Genomic DNA, 22,350 nt, shown 5'->3' with positions numbered 1-22,350 from the left:
TCACTGTAACTCGGCCTTTCAAATAAATAAAGAAAAAAAAATTTTAAATAGGATTAAGAAAATTCCCTTGAGAAGTCCTTGCTGACAGGCCAGGTGAATACCTGTTTCTTAGTACAAGAGGAAAAAGTCCCAAATCAGTGAAATTTTGAAGAAAACCACACACATGGATTTTCAAATGCCACCAATCTTCCTAAATAGAGTCCAAAAGGAAGAAACTGCAGAGATGTCAAATTCCTCAAATGATTTGGGGTCAGGACTTAAAACATGTTCCTATGTTGAGTGATATAACACAGCCATGCACTCACCTGAATTATGGACTGCTTATAAACAATCACACCCACCCTCTGTGCTCTCAATACATACTTCCTGGATGCAAGCCTTTACCTCAGGAAGTCAAACTCCTCTAGAACACAGAAAGCCTCTGTTCTCTGTTCCACAATTCCACTGTTGCAGCCTGTATGTACTTAGCCTGAGCGGGAAGGTGTCACTTCTGAGAAGAGACTGTTCCCAAAACTTCAATTTCTCATGTAATCATATAACCCAAATGGTAAGGGACAAAACCCACAAAAGTCTTTACAAACAGATCCCATGATGTCAAAGGAAAAACAGCTGGAGAGGGACTTTAATAAGCAGCCTTCTTTTATTACAATAGGGTTGACGTCATTGATGATTATTTCCATCACTAAAACACAAAGCCATGTGCTTCACTGGGGACCAGGATGAAAAGGATATGTGGACTTTCCTGAGTATTTTAATATCCTCTTATTGACAGAAGATAGAAGATCTGAACAAGGACTGGGAACAGGAAATGATTTTAGTGATTTCATTACAGTAATAGAGAAACACATTTCCAATGGCAGTGTTTGGCAGATGGTCTGGTAAGGTTTCAACTTCTAAATAGCCTGCAGGTCAACAAGCCCAATATTGATACAAGCCTAGTACATAATTAATGAAGTGCCCTACCAAGCAGAAAAGTTTTTATAAATATATGTTGTAGCCTTAGCAGTGGAACATAGAAAGCTGGTATTTAAAAGTTAATCCAACCATTTCACAAGGTACTTGGAGGTAGCAAGTGGGAGATATAATATATATATATATATACACACACACATATATATATAGTCAGACTGTAAGAGCTCTTGTTGTTCCAGTACAAACCAGATTTGCAATGAAACACTGTACAGCACATCTTCATCTCTAGTGAAAAGCTAGCACAGTTGTAGAACTTTCAGATTTTTTAGCCTTTTCCATCTTGTTCAAGAAAACCTAGTTACCAATCAATTCATTTTAACAAGCATCATCTTGCTGAGGCTCCCTTAGAAACTGATTTCCATGGAACAAAACGTTAGTGTTTGGGAGCTCCTTCATAGATTTGTACAGTGCTTGACAATTCCCAGTGATTTTATATGTACACAGTAATCCTGTAGGGGAGGCAGCACTTACCTCCAATTAACCATGAGGATGATCAGAAAAGCTATTTGTCAAGCTCACAGTAACTCTTGATCAATGTTTTTCTCCTTTTCACCATTAATATGTGATCTATTTCTACTCAATACTCTTTGCATGATACTGTAATTAAAATCATACTTCATATACAATGTGTTGGGTCCCCCCTCTTTTTCAGGTGTGCTTTCCACTATGCCTTGCCTGCTCAATCATGAGTTTGAAAAATAAGATCCTTGTAAGAAAACCTTTTTTAGGAGGCTGGTGCCTTCGAGTGTCCAAAAGTCAATCCATCACCAAGTGATGGGCTGTAGGTAGAGCAGCTACTTTTAAAGATGAGAATGGTGGATTTGGCGTACAGCTTCTCAATATACTATTTCCTTGTGATTCCAGTCATTTACAGGATGTAAAATTCTCCCAACGTAGTCCATGTCTTCCTGTACAACTCCCACTTCTCTGTTTTCACTGTTAAGTCTTATAAATGTTTATGCTTGGGGCTGGTGCCATGGTGTAGCACCAGCTACACCAAGTCCCAGTTGCTCCTCTTCCGATCCAGCTCTCTGCTGTAGCCTGGGAAAGCAGTAGAAGATGGCCCAAGCCCTTGGACCCCTGCACCCGCATGGGAGACCCGGAAGAAGCTCCTGGCTCCTGGTTTCAGATCGGCACAGCTCCGACTGTCACAGCCAATTGGGGAGTGAACCATCGGATGGAAGACCTCTCTCTCTGTGTAACTCTTTCAAATAAATAAATATATCTTTAAAAAAATATTTATTTGAAAGGCAGAGTTACAGAAAGAAAGATCTTCCATCCATTGGTTCACTCCCCAAATGGCTGCAAAGGCTGGAGCTGAGCCAATCTTTTTATTCTTTTTTTTAAAGATTTATTTTATTTATTTGAAAGAGTTACAGAGAGAGGTAGAGACAGGATTGGAAGTGGAGCAGCTGGGTCTCGAACTGGCGCCCATATGGGATGCCGACACTTCAGGCCAAGGTGTTAACCCGCTGCACCACAGCGCCGGCCCCAGTAAATAAATCTTAAAGCTTCTTGGAGCTTTTTCCTAGGTTCTAAATCTGTATCTCTGGCCTCATTCTCTCATCAGAGTTCCAGGTCTGTATGGAAACTGGACAGATAAAGTTTGTTATATATTAATGTTAGCCGTCATAAAACACACCGAACACCGGAGTAAGGGAAAGGGTTTATTGGGGAACACCCAACAGACCAGAGTGAAGGGGCGGCGAAGGGAAAAGAGAGAAAGAGAGTATAAGAGAGAAACAGAGAGGAGAGGAGCTAGCAAGGAGAGAAGAGAGAGAGATGAGAGGAGCCAAGAGAGAGAGAGAGCCAAGAGAGAAGAACCAAGAGACCAGAGGAGGAGGCTAGAGAGAGGAACCAAGAGAGCACAGGAGAGAAGGGCCAAGAGAGCTCATGTTCAGGAACAGGCCCTTTTAAAACTTCCCTGCAGGGAAGCAGGAGCAGCGAATCCCATTAGGATGGGGGTGGAGCTTGACAACAGAGGTTGGGCCATGTGGTCGCCTGGCTAAAACTGCGCCTGTTTCCTAACAAAGCTCAATGTCAAAACTTAACAAATCTCCTATTCACCTCTCATACTAGCAACTCCTCATGAGTTACTTTCCTATCACACTGAATGATACCATCATCCATTCAGCTGCCCAGAAGTCTAGAATCAGCTCTTCATCAAAACAATGACCAATTCCTAGTGATTCTCTCTACATCAATCCCCTCTTCCTTCAGAAGGCTTTCAGAAAAGCTTTAAGTTTTTCATTGCCTTTAAACTCTGCAAGGTGCATGCCACTGCAGTTCACACACAACTATCCTCCTCAGCTAGTGAACAAGTGTGTAACTTCTTTAGGTACACAGTTAACTCTTCACAACCTATATCATGGATAGCTTGCTACTCATCCAGAATTACAAATAATTCATTACCCAGCACCCTACCATTCTGTAACCCCACAGACTCACATTTCCTTGGTCTGTTATTTGTAACCTCATTCCTCGAACCATCTTCTATCTCAATTAAGAATGGGAATGTAAATGAGAATGTCATTATAATTAAGAATGGGAATGTAAATGGAATTCATTATAAGTGAAATTTATTTGCAATGGGGACATGGGGATCTATCACACATACCTAAAACAGGAATTACTGCTGAGACTCATGAGACTGACATGAAGTTGGAAAACAGATGAACACCAAGGCAGCCACTCTTTCAAGCTGTTTCGGCAAACTATTACGTCAATAAAGCTGTATGACAAACCACCCTAAAATTCAATGACGCAAAACAACAAGAATTTAGTTCCTGCTCACTGTTGTGTAGGCTGACTGCAACTCAGGCCTAGGCAAGACTCCAGGTTTCTGGCTGCAGCCTGGGTTTAGGTCTGTTCCACGTTTCTCTTCCTCCACGAATCAATGACTATCCAAGGTAATTCTCAGGGTGAATGACAGGAGTACAAGAGGCCAAACAGGGAGCCAACTTTGTAGTACTGCCTGCAGCACCAGCATCCCATATGGGCACCAGTTTGAGTCCCAGCTGCTCCACTTCCAATCCAGCTCCTTACTAACGTAGTTTAGCTATTAGCCTACTAATAGCCAGTTTAGCCACTTCCTTTGGCACCAACATCCCGTATGCATACCAGTTTGAGTCCAACTGCTCCACTTCTGATCCAGCTCTCTGCTATGGCCTGGGAAAGCAGCGTAAAATGGGCCAAGTGTTTGGGCCCCTGAACCTTCGAGGAAGACCCAGAAGAAGCTCCTGGCTCCTGATCAGCACAGCTCTGGCTGTTGCGGCCAATTGGGGGGTGAACCAGCAGGTGGAAGACCTCTCTCTGTCTCTCCTTCTCTCTCTGTGTAACTCTTTCAAATAAATAAATAAATCTTTTTTTTTTTTTTTTAAGAAGTCTTATAAGCATGGTCTCCCAGGAAAAATAATTGTTAAGAAAGGGTAGTTCCCAGGGTCTAATAATCAAGGTATAAGGAGTAGCCTAATATTCTAAATCTTTGAAACTAATTAGTTTTTTAAAAATTTAATTTAGGGGTCAGCATTGTGGCTTATTAGGTTAAGCCACTGCTTCTAATGATGGCAATCCATATGGGTGCCAATTCGAGTCCTGGCTGCTCCACTTTCCATCCAGCTCCCTGCTAATGTGCTTAGGAAAGCAGTGGTGGCCCCCCAAGTCCTGGGGTCCCTGCATCTACATGGGAGACCCAGATGTACTTACTGGCTCCTGGCTTTGGCCTGACCAAGCCCCGACCATTGCAGCCATTTGAGGAGTGAACCAGCATATGGAAGATCTCTCTGTCTTTCCTTCTCTCTCTCTGTAAGTATGCCTTACAAATAATAAATTTAAAAAAAAGAAAAAGAAAGAAAAGAAAAAAGAAAAAAGGTAAAGATCTGCAGGAGAAATCTCCTTGGCTTCTTTGTCCTTTCCCAAACATGGAGGGAGGCTTAGAGATGACGCAGCCCCTTGACCATGAGACAATCAACACAACACAAAGGTCTATGTCACAGACCATGTGGAAAGATGAAAACTGTCAAGGTTCCTGAGCCACTATGTGGGTCTCAACCACCTACTTCTGGACTTCTTATAACCAAAAGATATACAATTAAGCTACTAAAGCAGGGCTTTCTGTCACTATATTTGAATGCATTTGTGGAAGCAAATATAAAATTCTCACAAAGAAATTAAATTAAAAGTTATGAAGAAAATCCTCACCAAACTCTCACATTTTCAAAAAAGAACCTCAGTAATTAGCTTGCATTTTTACTTTCTTCAACTAAAGGTGATAAATAACACACAATATAAAAACCGGAAGGAAAGTCACAGTGGTAAAACTCTCAATACCAAATAAAAGTGAGATGATGCAGGTGGAAGAAAGGCCTAAGTGCAATACCAAGAAATTGTGCACTAAGATGGGTTTTATCTAATATTTCCTTATGTCAATTTCCACTGTGAGGAAAATAAAGTTTATTTCTTAGAAAAAATCCAATTCCGTTTTTAAGTCTGAACCTTCAAACTTGGGAAGTTTTCCTCCAGGTAATCAGCAAGGACCTTATCAACTTCATGAAGGATTTTGATAAAGTCTTCCACCTATGAGTCAAATGAAAGAGCCAAATTAACATAGTAGAAAACAATGCCATTTAAGGCATTGACTACCAAAACTGCTCTACCTAAATATTCCAATGGAAAAGCAATGCTAACAGATCCCCTCATGACAATAACAGAACTTCCTGAACAGTGCCCTGAATCAGCATCCAGGCATTCTGTCTTCCTCCTGAGCACTTCTCCTCCACTGCTTCCACTCCAGGGTCCATTCCCAGAGTTCTACTACCACCTCATGCTGAGATGCTCCCTCATGCCCCGCCCTCTATATTTCATTTTCCTAAAACAGTCCTTAGTTTCAACTACCTCCAATGGTAGCAAATGTGAAGAACCATAGTTGAAGAACCATCAAAAACTATTGACTATTCCTGTATAGGAATACTGTTTTTGTTAAATACAAGGGTATTTCAAAAAGTTCATGAAAAATGGAATTATAAGATAAATAAATTTTGGCATATGAGGGATCGTCCAAAAATTCATGGAAGATAAGCAACTACTATGAAAAAATTATACAAGCAACTCAAAACTCCTCTGCCTCTCTGCAATTCTGCTTTTCAAATAAATAAGTAAATCTTTCAAAAAAAATTTTATCTATTTATTTATCTGAAAGGCAGAGTTACAGAGAGGGAGAGAGACATAGATCTTCCATCTGCTGGTTCACGCCCCCAAATGGCTGCAACAGCCAGGGCTGGGCCAAGCTGAAGCCAGGAATCAGGAGCTTCTCTTGGTTTCCCACGTAAGTGCAGGGGCCAGCACTTGGGTCATGCTCCACTGCTCTCCCAGGTGCACCAGCAGACAGCTGGATAGGAAGTGGAGTAGCCAGGACTCAACCCGGCATCCATATGGGATGCTGGCATCACAGACAGTGGCTTAATCCACTATATAACCATGCCAGCCCCTCAAAACTTTTTTTGCACCAAAGCTTATCTTTTAATTTCATTTTTCATGAACTTTTAAATTACCTTTATGTGTATGCTGTGTACATCATAATACAAAGGGATACAATAAATTCACTGTTGAGTCCTTCCTCTTAAAATTAGAACTGTTACCAGGACAGCAGATTTATCTAGTGGTAATCTTTCTCACAAACCCAATAAATAATAGTAATTGTACATACTATCTTTCTTAACTTTCTTGACAACGGCCTCAAAAAGATGAGGTGCTTACTTGAAGACATTTTAATACTCCTGTGCAGTTCAGCCACCTATGTGTTTACCCATACTCACCACAGGGCCATACAAAGGAAGAAGGTTTTGAAATACACAGGAACATTTCTGTTTGCTTAACTGGCCCTCCTTTAGTCCCTGAGCCACAGTCTCCTAAAACACACACACAAACCAACAAAAGATTTAAGGTCAAAAGGGAAAGATTTCTAAATAAAGCTCTTCTCTGGTGAATAAATTCAAGTCAGTGTATAATTCTCCACAAATCCTATGGGTATTTCAAATGTCCCAACCGAATAAACCATCATCAAAGGAGGCTTGCATATCCCAAACCTGCTCTATTCCACTGCAGTCCTTATTTTAGTGAAAGGTGGCACCCCCACCCACCTGCTGCAGCAGCCAGAACCCCAGAGCACAGCCAAGATTTTGCTTACCTCCCACTGCTGACTATCCCCACTGCAGTGTTCAGTTCTGTTCTACTTAACCTCTCATCCATCCCACCCCTCTTCACCATTCACACTTCAGTCACCTAGGCTCTCATCATGTTTCAGATTATTCTGAATTATCAACCAAAGAGTCCATCACTGGTCTCTTTGCCTCTAGCCTCAACTCTTTCTAATCCTTTTTCTCTATTGTTTTGGGTGTAATCTTTCTAAATTGATATTACTTGAGGCTTAAAAAAATCTTTAGTATCTCCTCAGTTTCCTCAATATTAGGACCAAATTCCCTAAATATAGCATAATAAGATTTTCATGATCTTGTCTCCAGTGTTCCATCACCCATCTTCTCTCTAAATTCCTGCCACTTAAAAACTAAGGCACCTCAGTGTCCTTCCCTCTAAAAAACAAAAACATTGGTAAACAAGGAATACTTGCAATGAATAAAAAAAAATTATTACCCAAGAAGTACAAACAATCAAAATGAACAAATCTATAAAACAAGAAATATAAAAAATTTGGAAATATGTTCTAATAAAAATCAAAATAAGATACAATTTATCATCTGTTGAATTGTACTCGATATAAAAATTGTAGTACCCAATAATAGGGGTCAAGTAGAACCAACATGCCAATAGCACTTTGGAAAATATAGCCATGATGCCTCAGTAATCTTCATACTTACTTGCATATAATGAATGCCAGACCTAGTTATCTAGCATTTTGTTAAATTACTAATTAATTTATTCAAAAGGCGAGATGAGAGGGAGGAAAAGGGTGAGAGAGATCATCTTCCACCTGCTAGTTCACTCCCCAAGTGCCCACAACAAATGAGGTTGGACCAGGCAAAAGTTCCAGGATTTGGGGCCGGCACTGTAGTGTAGCAGGTAAAGCTGCTGCCTGCAGTGCCAGCATCTCATATGGACACTGGATCAGGCCCTGGCTGCTCCACTTCCAATCCAGCTCTCCGCTATGGCATGGGAAAGCAGAAGATGGCCCAAGTCCTTGGACTTCTGCACCCACGTGGGAGACCTGGAAGAAGCTCCTGGCTCCTGGCTTCAGATTGGCGCAGCTCCAGTCATTGCAGCCAATTGGCGGATAGAAGACCTCTCTCTCTGCCTCTCCTTCTCTCTGTGTAACTCTTTCAAATAAATAAATAAATAAATCTTTATTTAAAAATTTCTAAAAAAGTTCCAGAATTCAGGAACTCTATTTGGTGGCAGGGACTAAAGAACGTGGGCTCTCATCCACTGCCTTTGCAGGTATTTAAGCAGAAAGCAGGATCAAAGCAGAGTAGCTGGGACTGCAATCAGGACTCCAGGATGGGATGCAGTTATCCTAATCAGCAGCTTAATTCACTGTGCCGCTTTGCTTGAAACTCATTTATTTTCTAAAACCCTTTTCTAAAGTAACAAACTTAAATCTGGAAAATACAACTACAGAAAAGGAAAGCAGGATAATTCACTAAAAACAAAACAAGGGGCAAAGCAGACACTGCTTTGACCCAGTGTCACATATGGGTCATGGGTTCAGTTCCTGGCTGCTCCACTTCCAATCCAGCTCCCTGCTAGTGCTCCTGGGAAAGCAGTGGAAGATGGCCCAAGTGCTTGGGCCCTGAACCCACATGGGAGATCTAGATGAAGTTCCTGGCTCCTGGCTTTGGATCAGTCCACCTCCAGCCATTGGGGCTATTTGGGGAGTAAACTAGCAAATGTCTCTTGTCTCTCCCCAACCCTGCCCATCCACCAACTAAGTCTTTCAAATAAATAAATAAATCTTAAAAAAAAATTCACCATAACAGAAACTTATTCAAAGCAATATTCTCGAGTAAGACATTTGATTTGACATGGCAGCTAAGGTGCTCGCATTCCTATGAGTACTAGGTTCCAGCCCCACATCCTTTTCCAATTTTAGCCTATTGCCAATGTGAAAAATCTGAGTGGCAGCAGACAATGAGTCTCAAGTATTTGGGTTCTTGCCTCCTCTGTGGGAGACCATACTGAGTCCCAGGCTTCTGCCTTTGACCTGGCCCAGCCATTGTAGGCATCTGGGGAGTGAATAGGAAGATGGACGATGTCTCTCTCTGCCTCTCTTTGCTTTTCAAATAAACAAATAATTTTCAAAAAGAAGTCATCTTCTGGGAAAAATTCAGTGAGTATGAATATATTCTTTATAGTTATACTCTATCTGTAACTCTCAAATAAATTAATAAGATAAAAAAGCATGTGAAAAATCTATATATAAATTTGTCAAACCATGTAAGTTGTTTTTTTTTTTTTCCCCCCTAAAGATTTATTTATTTATTTGAGAGGCAGAGTTACAGAAAGAGAGAGAGACAGAGGCCTTCCATCTGCTGGTTTACTCCCCACATGACCACCAACAGCCAGCGCAGGGGTCAGTCCAAAGCCAGGAGCCAATGGCTTCCTCTGGGTCTCCCATCTGGGTTCAGGGGCCCAAGCACTTAGGCTGTCTTCCACTGCTCTCCTAGGTCTTTAGCAGAGAGCTGGATTAGAAGAGGAGCAACTGGGACACAAACCAGCACCCATATGGAATGCCAGAACCACAGGCAGAGGCTTAACCTACTATACCACAGCACCAGCCCCTAAGCTGCTGTTTTAAGATTACAAACCTATAATAGAAGATTTTTATTTTCTCATATTTAAGCAACAGGGTTATACAACTTTTACATAAAAAAAAAAACACGTATAAACTTTGAGCACTGAGCAATCTACATATTCTTTTGCTAAAAAAAAAAAAATCACCAAAATTTCTTTCCTACCTTTGTTAATGTCTGAAAAATACTAGAAAGAAATTCACATGAAATATCCTTTAAGATTTTCAAATGGAAGTCGTCTTGGGTTAAGTCAATCTTTTTAGTTTCTTCTGTATTAGACGCTGTTGAGTTCTCTGGTTTCTTCTGACAATGTTCCATATTTTGCAAGACCCGAATCAGGCTTTCAATTAGAGGAAGCTCTGTGGATAAACAAATCAAGAGACATGGAATCAGCCGTTAAGTTGGGTTTTTCACTCCTTCATTCACTTTTTTTTTTTTTTTTTTTTTTTGACAAGCAGTTAGTGAGAGAGAGAGAGAGAAAGGTCTTCCTTCCATTGGTTCACCCCCTAAATGGCCGCTATGGCCAGCACGCTGCGCTGATCTGAAGCCAGGAGCCAGGTGCTTCCTCCTGGTCTCCCATGCGGGTGCAGGGCCCAAGGACCTGGGCCATCCTCCACTGCCTTCCTGGGCCACAGCAGAGAGCTGGAAGAGGAGCAACCAGGACAGAACTGGCACCCCAGACCTAGAACTAGAACCCAGGGTGCCAGCGCCACAGGCGGAGGATTAGCCTAGTGAGCCGCATCACCAGCCCCAAACAACTATTTTTTTAAAAAATCATCCTGTGGAAGAATGTGTTGAAAAATACTCATTTTATATTTCTAAATGATAAAAGTTGGCTGAAAGGCAGGACATAAAAATATATTATGTGGGGCTGGCTCCGTGGCGCAGTAGGTTAATCCTCTACCTGTGGGGCCAGCATCCCAAATGGGCGCCTGTTCCAATCCAGCTCTCTGCTGTGGCCTGAGATAGCAGTAGAAGATGGCCCAAGTTCTTGGGCCCCTGCACCTGCATGGAAGACTGGGAAGCACCTGGCTCCTGGCTTTGGATCGGCACAGCTCCAGTCGTTGCGGCCATCTAGGGAGTAAACCAACAGAAGGAAGACCTTTCTCTCTGTCTCTCCCTCTCACTGTCTGTAACTCTACCTCTCAAGTAAATAAATAAAATCTTTAAAAAATATATATATGTATATTATGCATGTGAATGTGTAGTATCTCTAGATAGTAACATTACACACAGTTTTTCGCCTTTTATAAATATTACAAAATTTTCTGTTTGTACGTAATACTTTTGTAATTGGAATAAAACCAATGTTTTAAAACTTATTTATTTGAAAGGCAGAATTACAGAGGTGGGGGGGAGATGGACAGAGATCGATCTTCCATCAAGTGGCTTACTCCTCAAAAGCCATTAGCCTAGGACTCCATCCAGGTCTCCCACACGCACAGTAGGAGCACAAGCACCTGAGCCACCTTCCACTGCTTTCCCAAGGTGAGCTGAATAGAAGTGGAGCAGCTGGGACTTGAATCAGAGCTTCCATTGGATGCTGGCATTACTACTGCACCATGCCACTACAGCACAACGCCTGCCTCAATAAAAACATTTTTTTTAAATGGGAGAAAGAAACCAAGTGAAGAATAAACACAAGACTGGCTTTTAACATCTGACAGATTACAGTTAAATTTAGTGAACAAAACAGTACTTACCTTTTCCTACCCTGACATCCTCCTGTTCAGCCTGTGAAGCATAGATGGAAGACAACACTGAAAAAGCAGAGGCTAGCACTGTTTTCTGCTCTTGTAGTATGATGGGTGGATCATCGGACTGGCAGAATTCATGGCAGACCAGGTCAAAAAGCAAATTCCAAGTGTCTTTTCTAGTATCAGGACACTGTACTTAAAAAAGATGATAAACAAAGTAGCAATTTAAAAACAGCAAACAATTAAACGAATTACTATACTGTGCCTCAATTAAACACCTTACCAATTGCTTGAATTCCATCATCTACCGTGGTAAGCAATTGTAAAATATGCATGTAAACATCAAGCCATTCTGGATTTTCAGAACTAAACACAAAAAGCAAAAGCACTGAATCAATAACTTTATAGGGAATTGCAATCACTCATTCATTCAACAAATATTTTTACTCTGCAAGCCACTGCTGTGGGTGCTGAGATAAAACAGGAAATACAGCAAGGTCTCTGTGCTCATCAGAGTTTATATTCTAATAAGGGAAACAGCAGTAAACAAATAGCAAACATATCACACAATATTATATCAACAAACACAAGACAAGTCAAAATTCTTTTTAGCCGTGTCTCACACAAGTAACAATTCAGAAATTTAGTAAACACATCATCATTCTGGTTTACTTCAATAATCAGAACAAAGAACAAATGAGACTTTTATAGTACAAATGTAAAGCCCAGTGCTCCAAGCACTGACAAAAATGATGCTCTCAGGGCTGGTGCTGTGGCGTGATGGGTAAAGCCACTGTCTGCCATGCCAGCACCCCATATGGGCGCTGGTTCAAGTCTTGGCTGCTCCACTTCCAATCCAGCTCCCTGCTAATGTGTCCTTGGCACCCTGCACCTACATAGGATACCTGGAAGAAGCTCCAGGCTCCTGGCTTCAGATAGACCTAGTTCCGGCTGTTGCAGTCATTTGGGGAGTGAACCAGCAAAAGGAAGACCTCTCTCTTTCTCTCACTCTCTCTCTCTGCCTATGCCTCTGTAACTCTGCCTTTCAAATAAATAAATTTTTTTAAATGATGCTTTTAAAACTTCACAGGATTATCCTAGCTGCCTAGATGAGAATTCAAAAACTATGTAATTCTTATTAATAATTTGGATTCTCAGAAATGCAAAATCTTAGTTCTTGAACCAAACAAGTGAAAAGATAGTGAATAATTAAAAAGTTAGTTCAGAAAATATTTAAGTACTTATTATTTTCAGGTACTATGTTAGGGGCCAGGAAAACAGAGTTGTATAAGACATTATCCCTATCTTCATAAAATTTTTAATCTAAAAGCAAAGAAGATATCTAATGGGGCAATTATAATAAAATGATAACAATGTAACACTACAAGTCCCAGGTGCTAGAAGATCACAGGGCAAGTAGGCTTACTTTAGTTTGGAGGGTCAGGGTAGTAGCTGAAGAAAGTTCTGAGGCAGAAGAGACACACTATGCAGACAGAGGCTTGGAGGCAAGAGAGCTTGACTTCACGTGGTTGTAGCACGAAGCTCAAGAGCAAGGACAGAAAGGCATTGTGCAGGGCCTTACGAGCCATGTGCTTTTAAAACTCCAGACCCTATCCTAAGGAAGGTAACTGAAAAGTCTGTGTGTTCTGCAAAGATGGCTCTGAAGTTTAGACTTTAAGGGACAAGTCTAGATGCAGGGAGCTCAGGGAAGAAAATAAAGCAGTTGTCCAGGTAAGAGACAACAGTGGCCTGGTTGGCATGAATGGAATCCACAATGCCTGCAGGCTGACTGACCATGGGAAAGAGGGAGGGAAGGAAGAGTGAATAATGGCTTCCCGGTCTCCTTCACGTCATCTGAAGGGGACAATGTATCGTTTACTAAGAATACTGAAGAAACAGGTTTGACAGAAATATGATGAGTATAAATCCTCACTGATAAAGGACATGGAATTAGTAGGTTTTACTATGTCTTATACTAAGAAGGCACTACTGACCACTAAGAACAATACAAAAATTAAATTTTTAGTGGATAACAATAAACTGTTTCAATAACCTGTAAAACCTATTAATCTCCCTTGGTAAGACTTCAAAATCCCAAAATCAATCACTCATTCAAGCCTGGCATATACACAAAAGGAGTAAGAAAACAAATGAAATCCAAAATTAACTGACAAATTTGCTAAATGTTCAATTCAAAATAAAGCACAAAAAAAGCCTCTCTTTTAAATTTAAATTTCATAAAATTACGATGCTGTTAAGACAGTAACCACAATTAATGCTGAATAATCACCTTTAGCTAAATGATATTAGAACAGGTACTCTGTAAGCATTATAATTGCCAAGAGTAAATACCACAAATATTAGCTAGCAGTGAATCAAATCTAACAAACGTAGGCTGTATGCTTTATTCTGTTGAAAGGCTACTAAGAATTTTTATATCTAAGGATAGCTCTAGCAACTGAATTTTCCCCAAACATTCTGCACCAAAGAGCTCACCTACCGTATCTGTTTGGCAGCTTCAAGTACACAGGACACAATCCTAAATGCTGGCTGCTCTTCAGAATTCTCCTGGGCTTGGTCCACAGGCTGAGCAGGTGCATTTCTAATCCATTCCAACATTAGTTTCTCATCTAAATCAAAGAGCTTGTCCACAACCTCTCCCACCTTCACCAGCAAGTCAACTGCAGAGAACAAAGCAGATACCAAAATAAGAAACAAAATGCCTAAAGCAATAAGCTTAAGTAAAATTCCTAAAACTATTGCAGGAAAGCCAAATCTTGCCAAAGCAGTCTTACTCCATAGGTGATTATGTTTATCTCTTATGTTTAAATTTGCTTATCTTCCCTTATTTTAAAGTGAGGGATTTATTAGCATCCTGGGAGTTTCAGATGAAATTTTATATACTGAATCAAAATACTTTCTCTTGTGGCCAGAATAGTGGCATAGTGGGTTAGGCTGCCGCCTGAAGCCAGCATTCCATCTGGGCACCGGTTTGTGTAACAGCTGTTCTATTTCCGATTCATCTCCCTGCCAATGGCCTGGGAAAAACAGTAGAATATGGCCCAAGTGCTTGGGCCTCTGCCACACCAGGTGGGAGATCTGATGAAGCTCCTGGCTCCTGGCTTCAGTCTGGCTCAGCCCTGGCCATCACAGCCAGTTGGGGAGTTAACCAGAGGATGGAAGATCTCTGTCTACTTCTCTCTTACTTTCAAATGAACAAGTATATCTTAAAAAATGAAACAAAACCTTTCTCTTTCACTTAGCCTTTTTTAAGTTTTATTTATTTATTTATTCATTTTTTTGGAAAGGCAGAGGGAAACATGGGGTGCAGGAACATAGAAACGGATCTTCCATCTACTGATTCACTCCCCAAATGCCCAGGATGAGCAGCTGGGCCAGGACAAAGCCAGGGGCATGGAACTCCATCCAGGTCTTCCACATGGGTGTCTGGGATCCAAGTACTTGAACCATCACTTGTCAGGAAACTGGATCTGAAGCCGAATGGAGACTTGACCAAGTACTCTAATATGGGAAGTGGGTGTCCCAAGTGGTATCTTAACTGCTGTGCCACACATCTGCCCTTTTTTTTTTTTTTTTTTGAAAAAAAAAAAAAAGATTGAGGGGGCTGGCACTGTGGTGTAGCATGTAAAGCTGCCGTCTGTAGTACTAGCATCCCATATGAGCACCAGTTCGAGTCCCCGTTGCTCCTCTCCCGATCCAGCTCTCCGCTGTGGCCTGGGAGGGCAGTAGAAGATGGCCCAAGTCCTTGGGCCCCTGAATCCACATGGGGGATCCAGAAGAAGCTCCTGGCTCCTGGATTCGAATCAGCTCAGCACCAGCTGTTGCAGCTACTTGGGGGGGATGAACCAGTGGATAGAAGATTTCACTCTCTCACTCTGCCTCTCTGTAACTCTGTCTTTCAAGTAAATAAATAAATAAATCTTTAAAAAAATATTTATTTGAAAATCAGAGTTATAGAAACAGCAGGAGGGGCCGGTGCTGTGGCACAGCAGGTTAATGCCCTAGCCTGAAGCACCGGCATCCCATATGGGTGCCGGTTCAAGTCCCAGCTGCTCCACTTCCAATCCAGCTCTCCATTATGGTCTGGGAAAGCATTAGAAGATGGCCCAAGTGCTTGGGCCCCTGCACCCATGTGGGAGACCCAGAGGAAGCTCCTGGCTCCTGATCAGCGCAGCTCCGGCAGTTGTGGCCAACTGGGGTGTGAACCAGGGGATGGAAGACCTCTCTGTGTCTCTCTCTGCCTCTCTTCTCTGTGTAACTCTTTCAAAAGGAAGGAAGGAAGGAAGGAAGGAAGGAAGGAAGGAAGGAAGGAAGGAAGGGAGGGGAGGGGAGGGGAGGGGAGGGGAGGGGAGGGGAGGGGAGGGGAGGGGAGGGGAGGGGAGGGGAGGGGAGGGGAGGGGAGGGGAGGGAGGGAAGGGAGGGAAGAACAGCAGGATAGACGGAGATCTTCCATCTGCTGATTAACTCCCTAGATAGCTACAGTGGCCAGGACTGGGCGAGGCCAAAGCCAGGAGACCAAAGCTTCATTTAGGTCTCCCATGTAGGTGGTAGAGGCACACATAATTGAACTGGCACCAATAAGAGATGCTGGCATTGCAGGCAGAAGCTTCACCCATTACACCACATCAGCCCCTGACCTTCTTTTTAAAAAGTGACTTCTAGAAAGTTATATAGCTTCCAAACATAATCTAGAATATTTTCTTCTAGATTACATGTACATACCATTTGTTGAACTTGACATGATGAAGCAAATGCTATCATAAATAGCTGGATGTTCCCGGATCCTTTCAACCCAGACACTGGCCACTTCTGTCTGGGAAAGGCAAGTAAGCAACAACCTATATGATAAATGTGAGTTTAGTATCTTTTCAAAAAAACAAGTAAAGGACATTTGAGAATGAAGATTTATTTTCCTAGATTCCCCATGGGTTTTTATGGGGTAAAGAATTCATAAAAACAGAAAAGCATACCTGCTTGTTTCCAGCAGAGTAGGAGGGTCTGAATCATATAAACAGTGTAGTAACACCTCCCTACAAAAACAACAGAGTTAAGCCTTAAATCCTACTTTCCTGATTTCAAACATCAGAGTTTTCGTTTAAATATTTTTGTGAAATACTGTATACATGTAGAAAAGCCTGTAAAATACAAATCTATAATCAACAATTAGAAAGCATTCACATTTCTACCAAACAGAACAATGCAACAGTGTTGCATCTGCATAGCCCCAATGTGTCCACTCCAAGTTACCATTCTCTTTCCCACCTAGAAATGAATGCCATCCTGACTTATCTAGCAATCATTTCTTTGTTTTGCTCCATACTGTGGGGAGCAGCCCGGACTGGACTGAGTTACTGGAATTAAGACTTATTCTATGCATCTGCTCTCCCACAATATGGCGCTGGGAGAGGAGGAAACAGCTTCCGCACAGCTGCCTCCAGTTCAACCAATAAACTGTAGGACTTGCTCCTGATTGGAGAGCAGCGTACTCGGTGTGTGGGCAGCCGAGTTAGGATTGGCGGAGGAGGACTATAAAGGAGGAGAGAGACGGCATGCACGAGGAACATCTAAGGGGAACATCTAAGGGAACACCTGTGCAGCCCCCAGAGAGCCGGCCGGCGGTGTGCCGCTCCCCTGCGGAAGTGGGGAATGTGGCCAGGGGGAACTGCCCTTCCACGGAGGTGGAAGGGATAGTAGCCAACCCGGGAAGAACCAGCAGCAAACCCGGGGAGGGCCGAGCAGACGAAAGAACAGCGCAGGGTCCTGTGTCGTTCCTCCACGAAGAGGGGGAGCGACACATACTTTTACATTTTATATAGTTTTGGTTTTGCTTTTAAAGTTTATATGAAATAAATTACATACTGCATTTTTCTCCTAAAAATGCCTTTGGTTATTATTTATCTTTTTTTTTTTTTTGACAGGCAGAGTTAGAGAGAGAGAGACAGAGAGAAAGGTCTTCTTTTTCTGTTGGTTCACCCCCCAAATGGCCGCTGCGGCAGGTGCACTGCGGCTAGCGAACTGCGCCATCCGAAGCCAGGAGCCAGGTGCTTCCTCCTCATCTCCCATGCAGGTTCAGGGCCCAAGCACTTGGGCCATCCTCCACTGCCTTCCCGGGCCACAGCGGAGAGCTGGACTGGAAGAGGAGCAACCGGGACAGAATCCAGCACCCTGACCGGGACTAGAACCCAGGATGTGGCGCTGCAGGTAGAGGATTAGCCAAGTGAGCCGCGGCGCCAGCCTATCTTTCCATCTTTGTGTTTGCTGACACATAATTGTACTACTGATTGGGTCCAGTGTGATGTTTAGACATATGTTGGTGTATTCTTATGAGTCTTATTTCTCTGTATAAAACCACACATGTTAGCTCCATCCAGGTGTTCCTGTAGCTGTTCTTTCATTCATTGCTGCACAGGCTCCTCATGTGAACATAACATTATTTCTTTAGCCTACTGCTGTCGGACATCTGGGCTGACTCCAGTTTGGGGCCATCTCAAGGAATGCACCTATAACCTTGTCTGAGTATGCTGCTGAGCACGTGAGGTTGCCCTCCCCATATATGTATCTATGTAACAGGGATGGGTCATAGCTTATGCACATCTTTCAGTCTGACTAGAGAATGCCCAGCTGTTCAAAAATGAACAAATTTACACCCTATTCACCATATAAATTGTTCCAAATTAATTTTAAGATGAGCATTTCAATGAACTTAACATTTATGAGGCTTTTGGTAGAGAATATTAGGGACAAAATATAATCCTGAATATTTATTCCATAAATGATTGTAAATTACTAAGGATTAAACATCTTGGGGCTGGCGCTGTGGCACAGCAGTTAACGCCCTGGACTGTAGCGCCAGCATTCTATATGGGCGCCGGTTCAAGGCCTGGTTGCTCCACTTCCCATCCAGCTCTCTGCTGTGGCCTGGGATAGCAGTAGAAGATGGCCCAAGTCCTTGGGCTCTGCACTCGCGTGGGAGACCTGGAGGAAGCTCCTGGCTCCTGGCTCCTGGCTTCAGATTGGCACAGTTCCAGCCACTGCGGCCAATTGGGAAACCATCAGATCGAAGACCTCTCTCTCTCTCTGCCTCTCCTCTCTCTGTGTAACTCTTTTTTTTTTTTTTTTTTTCTTGACAGGCAGAGTGGATAGTGAGAGAGAGAGACAGAGAGAAAGGTCTTCCTTTGCCATTGGTTCACCCCCCAATGGCTGCTCCAGCTGCACGCTGCGGCTGGCACACCGCGCTGATCCGAAGCCAGGAGCCAGGTGCTTCTCCTGGTCTCCCATGCGGATGCAGGGCCCAAGGATTTGGGTCATCCTCCACTGCACTCCCGGGCCATAGCAGAGAGCTGGCCTGGAAGAGGAGCAACCAGGATAGAATCTGGCGCCCCGACTGGGACTAGAACCCGGTGTGCCAGCACCGCAGGCGGAGGATTAGCCTAGTGAGCCGCGGCACCGGCTAACTTTCAAGTAAAATAAATAAATCTTTTATAAAATAAATAAATAAATAAACATCTTGAACTAGGATCTTAAAGTTCCTCTACATCTGGAACAGGTAAATACCTCTTTTTAGAGACCCAGGTACTTGAATTCTGTGATAAACCTTCATGGTCCAAGCACTGACAATTACCTAAAACACTTTTCTTTCTTTTTTTGAGACCTTTGAAAAAATTTATTTCAAAGGCAGAGTTACAGAAAGAGGAGGAGAGACAGAGACTAAAAGACAGAGAGAGATTTTTCCAACTGCTGGTTCATTCCCCAAATGGCTACAACGACCAGGGCTGGTCCAGGCCAAAGCCAAGAGCCTGGAGCTTTTGGGTCTCCCACATGGATGCAGGGGCCCAAGCACTTGGGCCATCTTCCATTGCTTTACCAGTAGCATTAGCAGGGAGCTGGATTGACAATGAAGTAGCTAAGTCTTGAACGAGTGCCCATATGGGATGCCCACATCACAGGCAGAGGCTTAACTTGCGATGCCACAACTCTGACCCCTAAAATAGTTTTCTTAAACCATTTGGGGAACAGATTTCTTTAAGATTCTGATTAACAGCCATGATGAACACTCTGCCTAGAAAATGAGCATATTCACAGAATGTAGCAAGTAATCTCAGGGTACTCTCAGACCTATAAGGGTGGGGAGTGTCTGGCTGTATAAGGTCCACAAACCATTTGGTGTGGCCCTGCGAATGCAACCACAGGCAGGACTCGAAATTCAACAAATCTATTGCAGGGTAAGTTTTAAGTTGATCATTTTGTATTGCCTGTAAATGATGCTATAAATATCCAAATGGCCCTTGGCAGAAAAGGGATCCCCATCCCTGTACCTAAAGCAACCATTAGGGTTTCTGACACTAAAAAACTCTGTTCAAAACTTCCCTGCATGTAGAAGAGAACTAGCTTCCAAGCAGAGGTGATCTATATTGTCTAGTCTGTTGGCAAGTACTACCCCTGATCAAAGTAGCTCTCAGGGTGACACTATTCAATGACTCTAGTTGCTCTAGACGCCAGTTCTCAGAGACCTAAGAGTCTCTGTGTCTAAACTGCTTGGGATTCTGGTGAGCTGCCTTCATCTCCAGGTTTTAAGACAGTGGCTCTTCCTCTATTAGGCTTACCACAGAGGACACTCTGGTCCCTCTGCCAGTGAAGAAGAAAACAGGCTGACATGCTAATCATGCCCACACATAGCATGGAAGCCCACAGCTACCAACCATCAACACAGAACCAAGACCCTGGAGAGCATCTGTTAGGACAAAGAAGCATCACATTGCACATTTCCCTATCTTTCCTGTGTACTGGGATTTTCTTAGGTATAAAATATTAATCTATTAAAAAATAATTATCACGTAGCAAGACTTACCCAAGATTTTTATCATTGCTGATGGACACACATATCTCCTGGAAACAGGCCATATTGCCCAAAATTCCAACACAGATTTCCTGCCAAATCAAATTTCACAGGTCATAATGGTTCTGAAGTAAAAGTCAAATATATAAAAATAACAACCTGAACAAAACCTTTCACTGAACCAAGTTTAGGGTGGGGAAGTAAGGCAGGTTATAGAAATACACTGCCTGTACCCCAATGCTGACAGGCTTACAGTATCTGAGAAAGAATGAAAGACACAAGAAAAAGAAAGATCAAAGAGAGGAGTTATGGGATTAGAAATTTTTTTTTTAAAGATTGATTTATTTATTTTGAGAGGTGGAGTTACAGAGAGAGGAGAGACAGAGAGAAAGGTCTTCTATCCACTGGTTCACTCCCCAAATGGCCACAACAGCCAAAGCTGTGCTGATCTGAAGCAAGGAGCCACAGGCAGAGGCTTAGCCTACTACACCACAGCGCTGGCCCTGGAATTAGAAATCTTATGGAGAAAATGAGCCTTAAATGATGGGTAGAACTTAGATACTCAAGCAAGAAGATGTCCATATAATGGGAAAGGACCAGAGAAGGCAGGAAGGGATGATCTATACAGTTGGCACACATATAGCTAACAAAAAAAGTACCCTGCAGTGGCACAAAGTGGGAAAAAATTAGGCGATAAATATAGCAGATGCACAGGATCCGTACTAAGCACTTGCAATGCCATGGTGAAGAGGTCGGACTTAGCCTGGGAGATTATCTGGAACCATGAAGGTTCTCAAAGAGGGCAGACAACACACTGAAACAGCATAATGCACTGTAATAGAAAAAAGTTTAAAAGACTCCATCTCAGTAATAGCAGTCGTTGTTCATTAGCACTCACTATGGCCAGGTACCACACTAAGTGCTCTTAGGGAGAACTGTGGGTCAATACATCTAAGAAAAACCCAGCAGAAAAGTCATAGAACTATCAAATCTTTATGTTACTATCAACAGATGAAAAAGGGTTCATCTGGCCCCAATACAAGTGGAACATTCTACTAAACAAAAACTTAGCTTTATTAAAACATAGTACTGGGACCAGTGGTATGGCGCAGTGGGTAAAAGCCCCAGCCAGCAGCGCCGGCATCCCATATAGGCACTGGTTCAAGTTCTGGCTGCTCTACTTCCAGTCCATCTCCCTAACGTGCCTGGGAAGGCAGTGGAGGATGGCCCATGTCCTTAAGACCCTGCACCCACGTGGGAAACCTAGAAGCTCCTGGCTCCTGGTTTCAGAATGGCTCAGCTCCAGACACTGTAGCCACTTGGAGAGTGAAACAGCGGATAGAAGACCTCTTTCTCTGTTACTCTTTCAAATAAATAAAAAAAACTTTAAAACATACTACAGAATTCTCTATAATCTCCAGGGAAGAGGCAATATAGTATAGTGGTTATACTGAATTATGGCCCTAGTTCAATCCCCAGTTCCATTTCTTTACTAGTTGGGTATTCCTGGACACTGATTTTAACCTCAGATTTGGTTCTTTCATCTGTATACAGCATCTCATAGGAGTAGTAAAAACTAAATATTCAGAAAAAAAGCAGTTATTCATAATTAGAACTATTCAAGAGATCTTTACTAATCTTCCATGATGTTCACAGCATATGGCAAATGAAATGGCAACAAAGCATAGAGTACAGAGATCTCAATTCAGTCTTCATCCACTGTTCATGCAGCTAACTATCAGCAGTGATCACTGAGCGCGCACTTCTGCGGGATGATGTGGAGAAAAAGTACACCCTGAGAAACAGACGTGGTACTGAGAGGGGATGGAGGCCACTCAAGGGAGGCCCGAGACGGCAGTCACAGTAATCTGACGAGAGGGAAGAGACAGGCCTGGCTAAACCAGGAGGACCATCTAGAAGGTAGATTTTATGCTGGAAAAGATAGTTTAGGTTCAGATTGTGGAAGTCCTGAGTAACAGCTGAGTTTTTGAATAAAACAGAGAAATTAAATGAAAAACAGGAT

General features: G+C 42.6%; 1 protein-coding gene across 2 annotated transcripts in view; it reads right to left on the bottom strand.

Annotated features, from left to right (window-relative positions):
- Positions 1–621: 621 nt before the first annotated feature.
- SAAL1 (serum amyloid A like 1) overlaps positions 622–22,350 on the bottom strand; it is a 27,489-nt gene continuing 5,760 nt past the window's right edge. For both annotated transcript variants that reach the window (XM_017350904.3, XM_017350903.3), the window contains exons 4-12: positions 20,340–20,419; positions 16,462–16,521; positions 16,214–16,329; positions 13,971–14,151; positions 11,754–11,836; positions 11,477–11,665; positions 9,939–10,132; positions 6,786–6,878; positions 622–5,547 (exon numbers count right to left, since the gene is read on the bottom strand). In XM_017350904.3, coding sequence (XP_017206393.1) covers positions 5,455–5,547; positions 6,786–6,878; positions 9,939–10,132; positions 11,477–11,665; positions 11,754–11,836; positions 13,971–14,151; positions 16,214–16,329; positions 16,462–16,521; positions 20,340–20,419 — 1,089 coding nt within the window. In that variant the 3' untranslated portion in view covers positions 622–5,454. The remainder of the gene's footprint in view (positions 5,548–6,785; positions 6,879–9,938; positions 10,133–11,476; positions 11,666–11,753; positions 11,837–13,970; positions 14,152–16,213; positions 16,330–16,461; positions 16,522–20,339; positions 20,420–22,350) is intronic.

This window comes from Oryctolagus cuniculus, chromosome 1, assembly GCF_964237555.1.
Source record: "Oryctolagus cuniculus chromosome 1, mOryCun1.1, whole genome shotgun sequence".
Lineage (NCBI taxonomy): Eukaryota > Metazoa > Chordata > Mammalia > Lagomorpha > Leporidae > Oryctolagus > Oryctolagus cuniculus.
Note: the sequence above shows the minus strand (reverse complement) of the source record. Positions and strands in the feature narration are given on the sequence as shown.